Source organism: Pseudorca crassidens, chromosome X, assembly GCF_039906515.1.
Source record: "Pseudorca crassidens isolate mPseCra1 chromosome X, mPseCra1.hap1, whole genome shotgun sequence".
In the NCBI taxonomy this organism is placed as follows: Eukaryota; Metazoa; Chordata; class Mammalia; order Artiodactyla; family Delphinidae; genus Pseudorca; species Pseudorca crassidens.
In genome coordinates, this window is record NC_090317.1 from 91,755,333 (window position 1) to 91,769,808 (window position 14,476).

General features: G+C 37.1%; 1 protein-coding gene across 1 annotated transcript in view; it reads left to right on the forward strand.

Moving 5' to 3' along the window:
• ZNF41 (zinc finger protein 41) overlaps window positions 1–14,374 on the forward strand; it is a 59,145-nt gene extending 44,771 nt beyond the window's left edge. Inside the window, 2 exon segments of the mRNA XM_067722814.1 lie at window positions 8,049–10,098; window positions 10,100–14,374. Coding sequence (XP_067578915.1) covers window positions 8,049–10,098; window positions 10,100–10,175 — 2,126 coding nt within the window. The 3' untranslated portion in view covers window positions 10,176–14,374.
• Window positions 14,375–14,476: the final 102 nt, after the last annotated feature.

Below are 14,476 nucleotides of genomic sequence, written 5' to 3' on the forward strand. Positions count from 1 at the left end.
GGCTCTGAAGATATCTTATCTTGAAGGCTCGAAGCATTTGGAGTTGTTTGGAGAGAGTTGGCAGAGCCCCTCCAATATCTGAATGCTTTCTCCAAGTATGACCCTTGCCGATACCCATTGTCTTCTTTGCTTGGCTTTTTGATAAGAAAGCTGTCTCTAATCTCTGTACCATGGATCACATACATACTACCCTATCTTACCTAGGGACTTTTTATTCTTCCTACTTCACTCCCACCCCCTTATCTTAGGTTCTTTTCTTGTACATTAGGTATTTTAAATTTTCTGCCCTTTTATTCCAATTCCTCATATCCATCCCTTATGCCTCCTCCCAAAGGCAACAGATCTAATGTGTTTGATCTTTGAATTTGTATGATATTCTCTTAAAGCCTGAAGTATTGGTTTATAAGTATGTATTTTTAGTATATATAAATTATATTGTGCTACATGTCTTTTTTTTTAAACACTCTTTGTTTATACATTTTTAAAATTTATTTATTTTCCTTATTTTTTTGGCTGTGTCGGGTCTTAGTTGCAGCACACAGGATCTTCATTAAGGCATGCAGGATGTTTGGTTATGGCCTGCAGTCTCTTCATTGCTGTGCTCATGCTTCTTTTTAGCTGTGGCTCGTGGGCTTCTCTCTAGTTGTGGCGTTTGGGTTTTCTCTCTCTAGTTGTGGCACATGGGGTCCAGGGTGCACAGGCTCAGTAGTTGTGGTGCGTGGGCTTAGTTGCCCCCCGGGCATATGGGATCTTAGTTCCCCGACCAGGGATAGAACCCGCATCCCCTGCATTGGAAGGCAGATTCTTTACCACTGGACCACCAGGGAAGTCCCTGTGCTACATGTCTTAATTATGTTCCTTTTTTTCACTCACCCCTAAGGTCTGTCCATATTGCAGTGCTCATCTGGCTTCATTCGTTCAAATTGCTGCATAGTATGGCACAGTGTGCTAGCACCACATCTTATTGAACCATACACCCAGTGGTGAAACCTAGGTTTCCGTTAGCTCCCATTTAAGACAAACAACTCTACAATAAATTTCTACACAGGTGTTCTCTTAGAGTGTGAGAATTTCTCAGGGATGTATATAGAAGAGAGGCTTTGCCTGATCATTGCATATTCTCATACTGAATTTGAGCACCACCGTATTCTTCTTGAATTGGCTGCACTAATCTACTCTCCCAGCAATAGGGCACAGGGTTCTTGCTTTCCTCGAGTTTCTGCCAAGAATTAATATTACCAGAGTTTCTCATTTTGGCGCCAACTATGGGTATAAAGTGATATCTCATTTTTTATTTCTCATTTCTCCAATACCTAGTTTGAGCATTTCATTATTGACCATTTGTGGTCTCTTTGAGTTTCTCTCCTATGAGTGACCTTGCTCATGTTCCCCTAGTTTTGATTTGCTTCCTGTCTGTTTCATACTGATTTGCATCCAATTTATTATTTGCCCCCTTTTCCAGCCTTCTCCTCATTATCCCCATAAATGAGGTTGCCCTACGGACCCTGTCTACTGTTCACCAGTCTTTTCTTCATATACATGCAAGGATTCATCCATCCTGAAATTCTGATGACTCTGTTTTTGACATCTCCAATCTGTTCTTCCCTGGTACTTTAGTACTACATTTAGCTACCCCGAAAGTTCCATTGAGATGTTTCTCTTGCTCCTCACTACATCAGAAATTGGAATCATTACCTCATGTATCAGAAACCCTTCTCACCTTCCAACTTTTCTCACATTTGTCAGTGTTTCTTAAATATTTCTGTCATTTTTAAGTTAATCACTCTACAGTTCCTACTGCTTTTCCATTTCTGAGAATATCATTTTCAGTTCTCAGTTCATCTTCTTAGTTCCCAGCAATATCACCCAAAACCAGCTCCATATTTTCTTACGCCTGGATTATAATTTTTCTATTACTGATTGTATTTGCTGATTCCATTCTTTTTATTAGTTCACTTCAAAAGCTAACGATAAATTTCATTGCCTAAAATGTTCTATTTATCTTGACATTAGCTTTATGAAAAAACCTACAATTATTCCCCATGACTTAGCATGTGACAATTAAACTCTTCATTCAGAGAGGCAAACAACATGGCCATGTATTTCGAATTCAAATGTGTATCTGTATATTTTGTATAACCTATGCTCAAGTCCATTTTTAACATATTTTATGATTCTATGAGGTTTATTTATGTTAATAGTTCTATGAGTTTTGGGGAATTCCCTGGCGGTCCAGTGGTTAGGACCCAGTGCTTTCACTGCCGGGGCCTGGGTTTGATCCCTGGATGGGAAACAAAAAGCCCGTAAGCCACGTGGTATGGCCAAAATAATAATAATAATTCTATGAGTTTTGACAAATGCATACAGTCATGTAACCACCACCACAATCAAGATATAGAACAAAAATTACCTCAGGTCCCTTTATTGTTACTTCTTCCCACCACTTCCAGACCTGGAAAATACTGATGTCTTTTCTGTCTCTATAGTTTTGCCTTTTTCAGAATGTCATATAAATGGAATCATACAGTATGAAGCTTTTTGAGCCTGGCTTCTTTCACTTAGCATAAAGCATTCAAAACTCATTCCTACTGTTGTGTTTTCCATAGTTTGTTCCTTTTTTATTTCTGAGTAGTATTCCATAGTATGGATGTATCACAGTTTATCCATTCACCAGCTGAAGGATATTTGGATGGTTTCCAGTTTGGGTGTTTATGAATAAAGGTGCTATGTTTATATATTTGTTTCCATATTTTGTGTGATGATAAGATTTCATTCACTTGGGTAAATACCTAGGAGTCAGATTGCTGGGCTATATGGTAAGTATATGTTTAACTTTACTAGAAACTGCCAAACTTTTCCAAAGTGGCTATACAATTTTCAATTCTGACCAGCTATGTATGAGAGTTCCAGTTGATCTGCATTCTCACCAGCACTTGGAATTGTCCATTTTTAAAACTTTTAGCCATTCTAATAGTAAGATAGTTGTATCTTACTGTGGTTTTAATTGGCATTTCCATAATATCTAATATTTGACATCTATATATCTTCTTTGGTGAAGTGTTTGTACAAATCTTTTGCCCAGTTTTCTATAGGGAACATTGTTTTCTTATTGTTGAGTTTTGAAAGTTCATTATATATTATGGCCACAAGTTATTTATCAGGTATGTGTTTTGCGAATTTTTTTATTTGCTTATCAGTGTCTTTCATGAGGCACTTAAAATTTGGACAAAGTCTAATTTATCTTTTTTCTTATGTTATGGATTGTGTTTTTGGTGTTGTATCTAAGAAATCTTTACCTAATCCAAGGTCCCCCCAAAAATTAGGTCTTACATTTAGTTCTGTGATGCATTTTGCATTAATTTTTATATGTGATTTAAAGTATGGATCAGAGTTTTGTGTTTGTTCATTTTTGCACATGGCTATCCAATCATTTCAGCATCATTTATTTTTAAAAAAAGCTATCCTTCTCTCAACTGAATTGCCTTTGCACCTTTATTGAAGATCAGTTGTCATATATATGTGGGTCTCTTTCTGGACTCTTCATTCTGTTCCATTGATCTATTCATGTATCTTTACACCATTCCCACACTGTCTTGATAAGTGTAGCTATGTAATAAATTTGAAATCGTGTCATATTAGTCCTCCAACTTTGTTCTTCTCTTTCAAATTGTTTTGGCTATTCTAAGTACTTTGTGTATCCATTTGAATTTTACAGTCAATTTTTCAATTTCTATGAAAGTGAATTTTGATTGTGATTACATTGAATCTGTAAGTCAGTTTGGAGAGAATTAACATCTTAACATTATCAACTCTTCCAATCCAAATATATAAATGATTTGATAATTTATATATTGCAAACTGGTTACCACCATAGCATTAGCCAACACCTCCATCCCATCACATAGTTACCATTTCTTTTTTGTGGTGAGAACATTTAAGGTCTACTCTCTAGGCAACATTCAAGTATATGACACAGTATCATTATCTATAGTCACCATGCTGCACATTAGATTCCCAGAACTTGTTCATCTTATATCTGAGAGTTTGTACCCTTTGACCAATAGCTCTCCATTCCCTCCACCCTCCAGTCCCTGGGAACCACCACTCTACTCTCTGCTTCTCTGAGTTTGGCTTTCTTAGATTCCACATACAAGTGATAATACCATGCAGTATTTGTCTTTCTCTGACTTATTTCACTTAGCATGATGCCCTCAACATTCAGACAAGTTGTAGCAAATGGCACAATGTCCTTCTTTCTCATGGCTGAATAATATTCCATTGTATGTATATACCACATCTTTATCTGTTCAGTGTGGACAGACACTTGGGTTGTTTTCATATCTTGCTATCGTGAATAATGGTGCAATGAACATGGGAGTGCAGATATCTCTAAGAGATCCTGATTTCAATTCCTTGGGATATATACCCAGAAGTGGAATTGCTGGATCATACAATAGGTCTCTTTTGAATTTTTTGAGGAAACTCCATACGTTTTCCATAGTAGCAGCACCAATTTACACTCCCATCAACAGTGCACAAGTGTTCCCTTTTCTCCACACCCTCATCAGCATTTGTTATCTCTTGTCTTTTTGATGAAAGCCATTCTAACAGGTGTGAGGTGTTATCTCGTTGTGGTTTTGACTTGCATTTCCCTGAGGATTACTGCTATCAAGCACCTTTTCATGTACCTGTTTGCCATTTGTATGTCTTCTTTGGAAAACTGTTCAATTCTTCTGCCCATTTTTTAATCAGTTTTTTTTCTGCTATTGAGCTGTATATGTTCTTTATATATTTTGCATATTAACTCCTTATCAGATATATGACTTGTAAATATCTTCTCCCATTCCATAGGTTGCCTTTTCATTGTGTTGATTGTTTCCTTTGCTGTGCATTTTTAATGTTTTCTTGATGTCTGCCATATTTGATAGTGTTCCCCTAATCTGACTCTTTATTCTGTGCTCTATATATTTAGATGATACATTTTCACCTTGTGATCAGATTTCACTATTTCATGAAATGGCTCTTAATTACTCCAGATTATATGGCTCTTTCTTTTTTCTCATCCTCCATCCCATAGGAACTCACAGAAAAACATAGGATTTTAGACTGTGTGGTAACTAAGGCTTTTTTTACCTCTAAGTTTTTTAGAAAGCTCCCAGAATTAAGAGCCTATTTCTCAGATTCACAGACATAGAGAACATACTTGTGGTTGCCGAGTGGGGGAGGGGTGGACTGGGAGTTTGGAATTAACAGATGCAAACTATTATATATAGAATGGATAAACAATAAGGTCTAACTGTATAGCACAGGGAACTATATTCAATATCCTGTGATAAACCATAATGAAAAAGAATTTTTAAAAAGATCCATTCTTACACTGAAAAAAAAGCCTGTTTCTTATTGTATAACTTGGGACCTAATCAGGAGAGAGAAACCACATACTAATTTGAACATGGAAAGTTTAACAAAGAATTATTAGTGCCACTGCAATGAGAAGCCCACGCATCACAACAAAGAGTAGCCCCCACTCGCTGCAACTAGAGGAAGCCCACGTGCAGCAACAAAGACCCAACGCAGCCAAAAATAAATAAATAAATAAATTTGAAAAAAAGAATTATTAGCTATTGTGGGATTGAGGTAACAAGGGATTAGCCAGCAAAAGTAAAGAGAAGTCTAAAGAATAAAGGAATAGCAAATTAGTGTGGGAGAGTATCTCTAAGGTTGTGAAGGAACACCCAAGGAAGCGCCTCCCCTGCTTCCCAGGGATGAATCCAGACCTTATAGGGAAGGCATATCCATGGCTCACAGCATGGCAGCTGTCATGCCACACTGGTTGAACTTACTGGAAATCTACCCTCTGAGGTTCCAGAAAAAGCTGATCATAGGGAAGTGTCTCATTGGCAATATTCCACTACAAGCCATCTGAGAGGGGTGCCAGGATAAACTGCTGGGTGCTGGGTGCTTCTGGCTGCAATGCACTGCAGAAGCTGGGCGCTTGGGAAGCCATATGAGTGGCAGGAGCTGGGTGCTAAAGAAGTGACCTGCACTGCAAGATCTGGGTGCCTGGGAAGCTGCATGTGCATTAGGAGCCAGATGCTGCTGAAGCCACCACACTGCTGAAGCCTGGTAATAGACAAGCTGCCCTTGCTGGAGGAGCCTGCTGAGTGAGCTCACTAGAACCAGGAAGCAAAATCCCTTCCTCCAGTGTTTCCCCATCACCCTGTATTGACAAGGTTCTACATCATGCCAGATGGCAAAGGAAAAAAGACTCAGATCCATTTTTGTAGAGCAGACAAGGAAGGGTGAATTGGGGGTTGAAAGGCAAAAAATTGATAACTGTAACACTTACTTTTCAGTTTTCTGAAGCCAAGCATGGAAAATATTTAGTAAACTTAAATTTATTGAATTTGGGGAGATAGGCAGAGGAGGATATTTTTCTCTCTTTCAGAAGGATCCTTCAAATATTTGATCAGAAGAATTCAAAAGATCATAGATTATATTTGGAAAGGGAAGATAATTGCATGAAATGTTAATAATTTCAGGCTCTGTGTGTTAATTCTCTCTGTTATAACACAAAACTGTGCCAAATTTGGTATCAATATGAGTGGTACTGTGTCTGCTTTATACATTCATAGCAGATATAACCTCCGTAGAGGTGTACTAAAATTAGAGCTGATATCAAGGACAATACCTTCTGAATATGCACAGAGGAGCAAAGCAACAAGCTTAATATAACTGTGTCCTCTCTTACATAAGCATTCTCAGGTGAATGGGTGCATTCAACAAATCAACTCTGATCTTGTTGGGTCATTCAAGGACCATGTTCCAAGTTATTGCTCTGCCATCTCCTAGAGTATTGTTGTCAGCTGGGTGGTTGAGGTTGGGTCATTGTTGAGTCCTCTGGGCTGGGGAAGGGGGAACGGGGGAGATTTGCCCACTGTCTTAAAGCCTGGCCTAGGAGTGGTACATATCACTTCTGCTCATATTCCACTGGTGAGGACAAAGTGAGACTGGTAAACGTAATGTCCAGCTGTGTTCTATTACTATAAAAGAAGAGGTGAATAGATTTTGGTGGATGGCTTGCAGTTTCTGCCATAGATGGTTTGCCCTCTCCTATTTGACACTTGTTGAAAGCATATATTTTTCCTATAGATATAGAGGAATTGGTAGTTGAGGACTATAAATTTAATGTAGATGCTCATAATGGTTCAGAGGGAAAAGCAAGAGGAAGCAGAGAGATTATTAATATTTTAGACCTAATATGTAATAAGGACATACATTCTGAAATATTTCTTCCATTCAGGCTTACCTTTAACAGACTTCAGTTTCTTCTTCTGGTTACTCTACTCACTGTCCTGACTTCCTACATAGTGGATATAGATTCCCAGGTTCAAATCCCATCTCTTATTTATTTAGCTATTTTTTTGATTTTTTTTTTTTTTTTTTTTTTTGCTGTGTTGCTTCTTCGTTTCTGTGCGAGGGCTTTCTCTAGTTGTGGCAAGCGGGGGCCACTCTTCATCACGGTGCGTGGGCCTCTTACTATCGCGGCCTCTCTTGTTGCGGAGCACAGGCTCCAGACGCGCAGGCTCAGTAGTTGTGGCTCACGGGCCTAGTTGCTCCGTGGCATGTGGGATCCTCCCAGACCAGGGCTCGAACCCATGTCCCCTGCATTAGCAAGCAGATTCTCAACCACTGCACCACCAGGGAAGCCCTATTTAGCTATTTGATCTTCAGCAAGTTACATAACTTCTCTGTGCTTCTGTTTTCTCATCTGTGAAACATGATTGATAATGATAGCTACCTCTTAGAGTTTAGTGAAGATTAAATGAGCTGCTTTGTGTAAAGCGCTTGGAAGTGCCTGGTGCATCATAAATGGTATATAATTGTTTTACATAGAGTAAGTGTTCTAGAAGAATTTCATATTACTATTTTCATTATTGTCATAAGGACTCTTCCATTTCTCTGTTCATCCTGTCCAAACTCCATGTACCCTCTATTCTCTGATAATTATTCTGGAGTCATTTTCATTTTTTTCTCTTTCTTTTTAGATGAGGATAATGGGCAAACCCAACAACAGAGAATTTCTGGAGAAGTTTCATTACACTGTGAGAAATTTGGTCAGTCCATAGGAAAAGATTCATTGTGTTCCATTGTAGAAGAACTGTGGCAAGATAATGACCGGCTAGAGAGATATCAAGAAAACCAAAATAACCCTTTAAGTCATGTGAAAGTATTGATTAAGGAGAGGGGCTATGAATGTAAAAACATTGAAAAAATAATTCACGTGAGTACCAGGCTTGTTCCTTCCATTAAAAGACTCCATAACTATGACACATTTGGAAAGAGTTTGAAGCATACTTTAAACTTACATAATCATAATAAAAGCAATGCAACAAAGAACTTTGATAAAATTTTTAGAAATGGTAACAATTTTGCCCATAGCTCTTCCTCTACTAAGAATGAGAATGCTAATACAAGAGCAAACTCCTGTGAACTTAATCAATGTGAAAAACATCTTGGCCACAAACAAGTTCTCACCCACCATCAGAAAATTCATACTGAAGAGAAACTTTATGTGTGTACTCAATACGTACAGACGTTCACCCAAAAGTCACATCTTTTTGAGCATCAGAGAATTCATGCTGGAGAAAAATCCCATGAATGCAACAAGCGTGAGAACGTCTTCACTCAGAAGCCGCAAACTGAGGTACCTCAAAGTGTTTACACAAGAGAGAAACCTTTTATATGTACTCAATGTGGGAAGGCCTTTACACTCAGGTCAAACCTCATTACACATCAGAAAATTCATACTGGGCAGAAACCCTATAAATGCAGTGAATGTGGAAAAGCCTTTTTCCACAGATCATATCTCTTTAGACATATGAGAATTCATACAGGAGAAAAACCTTATGAATGCAGTGAATGTGGAAGAGGCTTCTCCCAGAATTCTGACCTCAATATACATCAGAAAACTCATACTGGAGAGAAACACTATGCATGCAGTGAATGCGGGAAAGCCTTCACAAGAAAATCAGCACTCAGGATGCATCAAAGAATTCACACAGGAGAGAAACCTTATGTATGCACTGAATGTGGGAAGGCCTTCATCCAGAAATCCCATTTCAATACACATCAGAGAATTCATACTGGAGAAAAACCTTATGAATGCAGCGATTGTGGGAAATCGTTCATTAAGAAATCACAACTCCATGTGCATCAAAGAATTCATACAGGAGAAAAACCTTATATATGTACAGAATGTGGAAAGGTCTTTACTCATAGGACAAATCTCACTACACATCAGAAAACTCATACTGGAGAGAAACCGTATATGTGTGCCGAATGTGGAAAGGCTTTCAGTGATCAGTCAAATCTCATTAAACACCAGAAAACTCATACTGGAGAGAAACCCTATAAATGCAATGGCTGTGGAAAGGCCTTCATATGGAAGTCACGCCTCAAAATACATCAGAAATCTCATATTGGAGAGAGACACTATGAATGCAATGAATGTGGGAAAGCCTTTATCCAGAAATCAACACTCAGTGTGCATCAGAGAATCCATACAGGAGAGAAACCCTATGCTTGTCCTGAATGTGGGAAGGCCTTCATCCAGAAATCACACTTCATTGCACATCATAGAATTCATACTGGAGAGAAGCCTTATGAATGTAGTGACTGTGGGAAATGCTTCACGAAGAAGTCACAACTCCGGGTGCATCAGAAGATTCACACAGGAGAGAAACCCAATATATGTGCTGAATGTGGAAAGGCCTTCACTGACAGGTCAAATCTCATAACACACCAGAAAATCCATACTAGAGAGAAACCCTATAAATGCAGTGACTGTGGAAAAACCTTCACCTGGAAATCACGCCTCACTATCCATCAGAAATCTCATACTGGAGAGAGACACTATGAATGCAGTAAATGTGGGAAAGCTTTCATCCAGAAAGCAACACTAAGTTTGCATCAGATAATTCATACAGGGAAGAAACCTTATGCTTGTACAGAATGTCAGAAGGCCTTCACTGACAGGTCAAATCTCATTAAACACCAGAAAACTCATAGTGGAGAAAAACTCTATAAAGCCAGTGACTGAAAATGCCTTCAGCTGGAAATCACAACTGGATATGCATCAGCTGTCTCATAGTGGAGAGATGAGGAGTGCCTGATGCATCAATCATTGTGCAGGGGGAGTAGATATGACAGACTACAAACAGCCTAAGTGAACAGAAGGCAAACAAAGCCAAGTATCCTTCAGTCAGGTGGAATACAAGTTGATATGCAATTATATGCATAGGGAGACACTTCAATAAAGCATTTGAGCAATAGCCCTGTTTGGTTTTATGATTCACACAGGTACTCTCAATCTCCTGCAAATGGTAGAAATAGAAACCCCAGGAGATGACTTGTAATCTCCTGTGTTTCACTTTTTGGATAAAGGGCTTTATAAATTCAGCACAGATTTGTCCTTCATACCTTGGGATGTAAAAGTCCTTAATACTGGCCATTTTTTTCAACTTTCTAGGGTGGGGAGAAGAGTATTCATTGTTCAAACACCTCCAGGGCACTGAAGTCAAGGCAAAAACCAATTTGGGAATGTATAATAGATCTATGAGTAGAAGCCAGAAGTTCTTGTTATCATTGACATTTAAGACACAGAAAATATTGCCCTGAGGAACCATTCTTTCTCTTCCCTTTGAGAAGTCACCATGGTATTTTTTTTAATTAAATAGAATTTTTAAACTTAAAGTCTGACTTTATGCATTGGCAAATTAAGCATATCTCTAGCCTATGTTACAGGAATAGAGTTATTAAATGTTACACACACCTAAAGGTGGCAATTGTTCCCTCATTAATTCTATGCTGTGGCAGCAGGTGACTCACACTCGAAAATGGTAGGCATACCTTCTAACCTGTACCAAAAAAGCTATCATTTATGTAAGCTGCAGGCCATAAACTTCTTATCCCCTTAGTAACTGACCCTAAGACAATGAAACTGAGCCACAACACTCTGGACTTCCCATCTCATCCACTGAAGCTTCTGCTTTCTTTGGGATTTCTGTTTGAAAAACAATGGTTAAGAAATTGGATTTCAATACATAAAACTTTGGTGGTTTTTCTTCCAATTTAGTTAATTTGATATATTCATTTCCTACATGCACATTAAGAGTAATTTTGTGTACATTGCTATGGGATAAAGTCATGTTGCATTGTAGTTTTTTAGCCTAAGATATGATTATAGTTTATTATAGTTGAATAACTGGAAGACTTCTCTAGAAAGATCACTGCTTTTTTTAAAGCACTGATATATAAACGCTTTCTTGATTTCAATTAAATGTTTTTTGCAATACTCATAAGAAAGGGGCTTTCTTTTTAGCATGTAATTTTATTTTGTTTTTAAACCTTTTTATTAAAGTATGCATACAGAAAATGCATATATCATAAGCATACAGCTCAATGAATTCTCACAAACTGAACACTGATCAAGAAACAGAACATGACCAGCACCCCAGAAAAACTCCCTGTGCTCCCTTCCAGGCCTTACTGTCCACCTACCCCACCAGGTGAACACTACCCTGACTTAAATAGCTTTGTCTGCTTGGTATTTTATATAAATTGAGTCAAACAATTATATTGCATATTTTGGTAATATACTCTTAAGTGTCTATCTTCTTTCATTCACACTGTAAATATGAGATTTGTCCATATTGTTGAATGTAGTTATGGATAATTCATTCTTATTGTCATGTTTTATTCCATTCTGTGAATACTCTACAATATATTTATCCATTCTATTATTAATGGACATTTGTGTTGTTTGCAGCTTGGGGCTATTGGGAATACTGCTACTATAAATACTTTAGTACCTGTCTATTGGTGAACATATTTATGAACTTCTGTTAGGTATACATCTAGGAGTTGAACTGCCAGGCTATATGGTGTTCATGCTCAGCTAGTTTATAAAACTAGTTTTCCAAAGTGGCTTTGCCAATGTACACTCCCACCAGCACAGTATATGAGTTCTATTTGTTCCACATCCTTGTCAACACTTGGTATTTTCCATCATTTTTACTGTAGCCATTATGGTGGATGTATAGTGATATCTCAGTGTGATTTAATTTTTATTTCCTTATCCTCCAATCTCACCATCTTCCCAAGACAGTTGACTGATATCTCAGATCTGAAACCCAGGCATGGCTCTCATGTGACTGTACCATTTTACATCTCACCAGCAATAGTAAGCAATTAGTAACTTTAAATCTTTCCACACAAAAATGCCCAAAGCTTGATGGTTTAACTGGTTAATTGCATTAAACATTTGAGGAGAAATAATATCAACACTCCACAAAATCTTTCAGAAAATAGAGGAGGAAGGAACACTCCCCAACTCTATGAGGCCAGTATTACCCTGATACTTAAGCCATACAAACACATCACAAGAAAATAAAACTACAGACCAACATTTCTCATGAACATAGATGTAAAAATCTTCAACAAAATATTAGCAAAATGAATTCAGCAACATATAAAAGGATTATACATCATGACCAAGTGGGGTTTATTCCAGTGATATACGGCTGCTTCAACATTCAAAAATCAGTCAACGCAATCTACCATATTATATATACAAGGTAAAGAAGAAAAATCACATGATCTACAAATTCAACACAACTTTATCAAATTTCCAGCAGACTTTGTTCCCCAGAAATTGATAAGCTAATCCTAATATTTATATAGAAATAGAAAAGACCAAGATTAACAAACAGGAATTTGCTAAAAAGCAAAGTGGAAGGACAGTAACCTCCCAATTTCAAAACTATAAAACTACAGTAATCAAGACAGTATGGTACTGGCATGGGGATAGAGACATAGATCAATGGAACAGAACAGAGAGTCTAGGAATAAACCCTGATACTTACGGTAAAAATATTTTTTACAAAAGTGTGAAGGCAATTCATTGGGGAAAGAAAAGTCTTTTCAACATTTGGTGCAAGAATAATTACATATCCACATGCAAAAAGATGAATTTAACTCTACACACCATACTAAAAATTAACCAAAAAATGGATCAGATATGTAAATATAAAAGCTAAAACTATAAAAGTTTTAGCAGAAAACATAGGAGAAAAATCTCTGTGACCTTGTACTAGGCAAGGAATTCTTAAGTAGGACACCAAGAGCATGATCCATAAAGAAAAAATGATAAATTAGACTTCATCAAAATGAAAAAGGTTTAAAACTTCAAAAGGTACCATTAAGAAAATGAAAAGACAAAGCACAGACAGGGAGAAAACACTTGTAAATCATTTACCTGATAAAGGACTTGTATCCAGAATATATACAGAACACTTACAACTCAATAAAAAGAGGACAAGCAACCCAGTTTAAAATTAGGCTGAAGATTTGAAGAGATATTTCACCAAAAAATATATACAAATAAGCACATGAAGAGATGCCCAACATCACTAGTCATTAGAGAAATTCTAACTAAAACCACAATGAAATACCACTTTATATGTACTAAAACGGCTAAAATAAAAAAAACAATTATAATAAATGTTGGCAAGGATATGGAAAATCAGGAACTTTCCTACATTTCTGGTGTGACTGCATTAAAATGGTATAGCCATTTTGGAGAAGTTTGGCAGTTTCTTAAAAAGTTGATCATAAATTTACCAGAGGACCCAGTACTGCCATTCCCATTATCTACCCAAAAGATATGTAATGTTTTCGTGCAAACACTTACACTTGAATATTCATAACAGCATTATTCATACAAGACAAAAAGTGGAGACAATCCAAATGTCCATCAACCAGCAAGTAGATAAACAAAATGTGGTATATTCAGCAATAAAAAAGAACAAATACTAATAAATACTACAGCATGAACTGTTCAACTATGGATGAACTTCAAAAATATGCTAAGTGAAAGAAGTGAGACACAGAAGATCTAATATTGTATTTGCCTATTGTATTTATATGAAATGTCCGCAAAAGTAAAATACAGAGATCTGTAGATTAGTGGTTGTCTGGGTGTGAGAATGGGAATCGTCATTAACTGTTAATTAGTACAAGGAATCTTATTGGGGCGATTGAAATGTTACAGAACTTGATTGTGATGATGGTTGCACAACTAGGTAAATTTAATAAAGGTCATTGAGGTGATCCTTAATTCCATTCCTGTTTAAACATCTGGGTTCCCTGCCATAACATCTGTTGCCACCCATATCTAGAATGAAGTGTTGTCTTGGAGCCTGTTGTACATTTAAGAATAAACTTTTGTTTTTTTTAAAAAGGTCATTGAACTGTACAATTTAAATATGGATCCTAAATTATACCTCAATAAAGTTGTTTCTTTTTCAGAGTTGTTTTGGCTATTCTACGTCCTTTACATTTCCATATAAATTGTAGAATAAGTTTGTTCATTTCAACAACAAAAAAAGCTGCTGTGATTTTTACTGAGATTGGT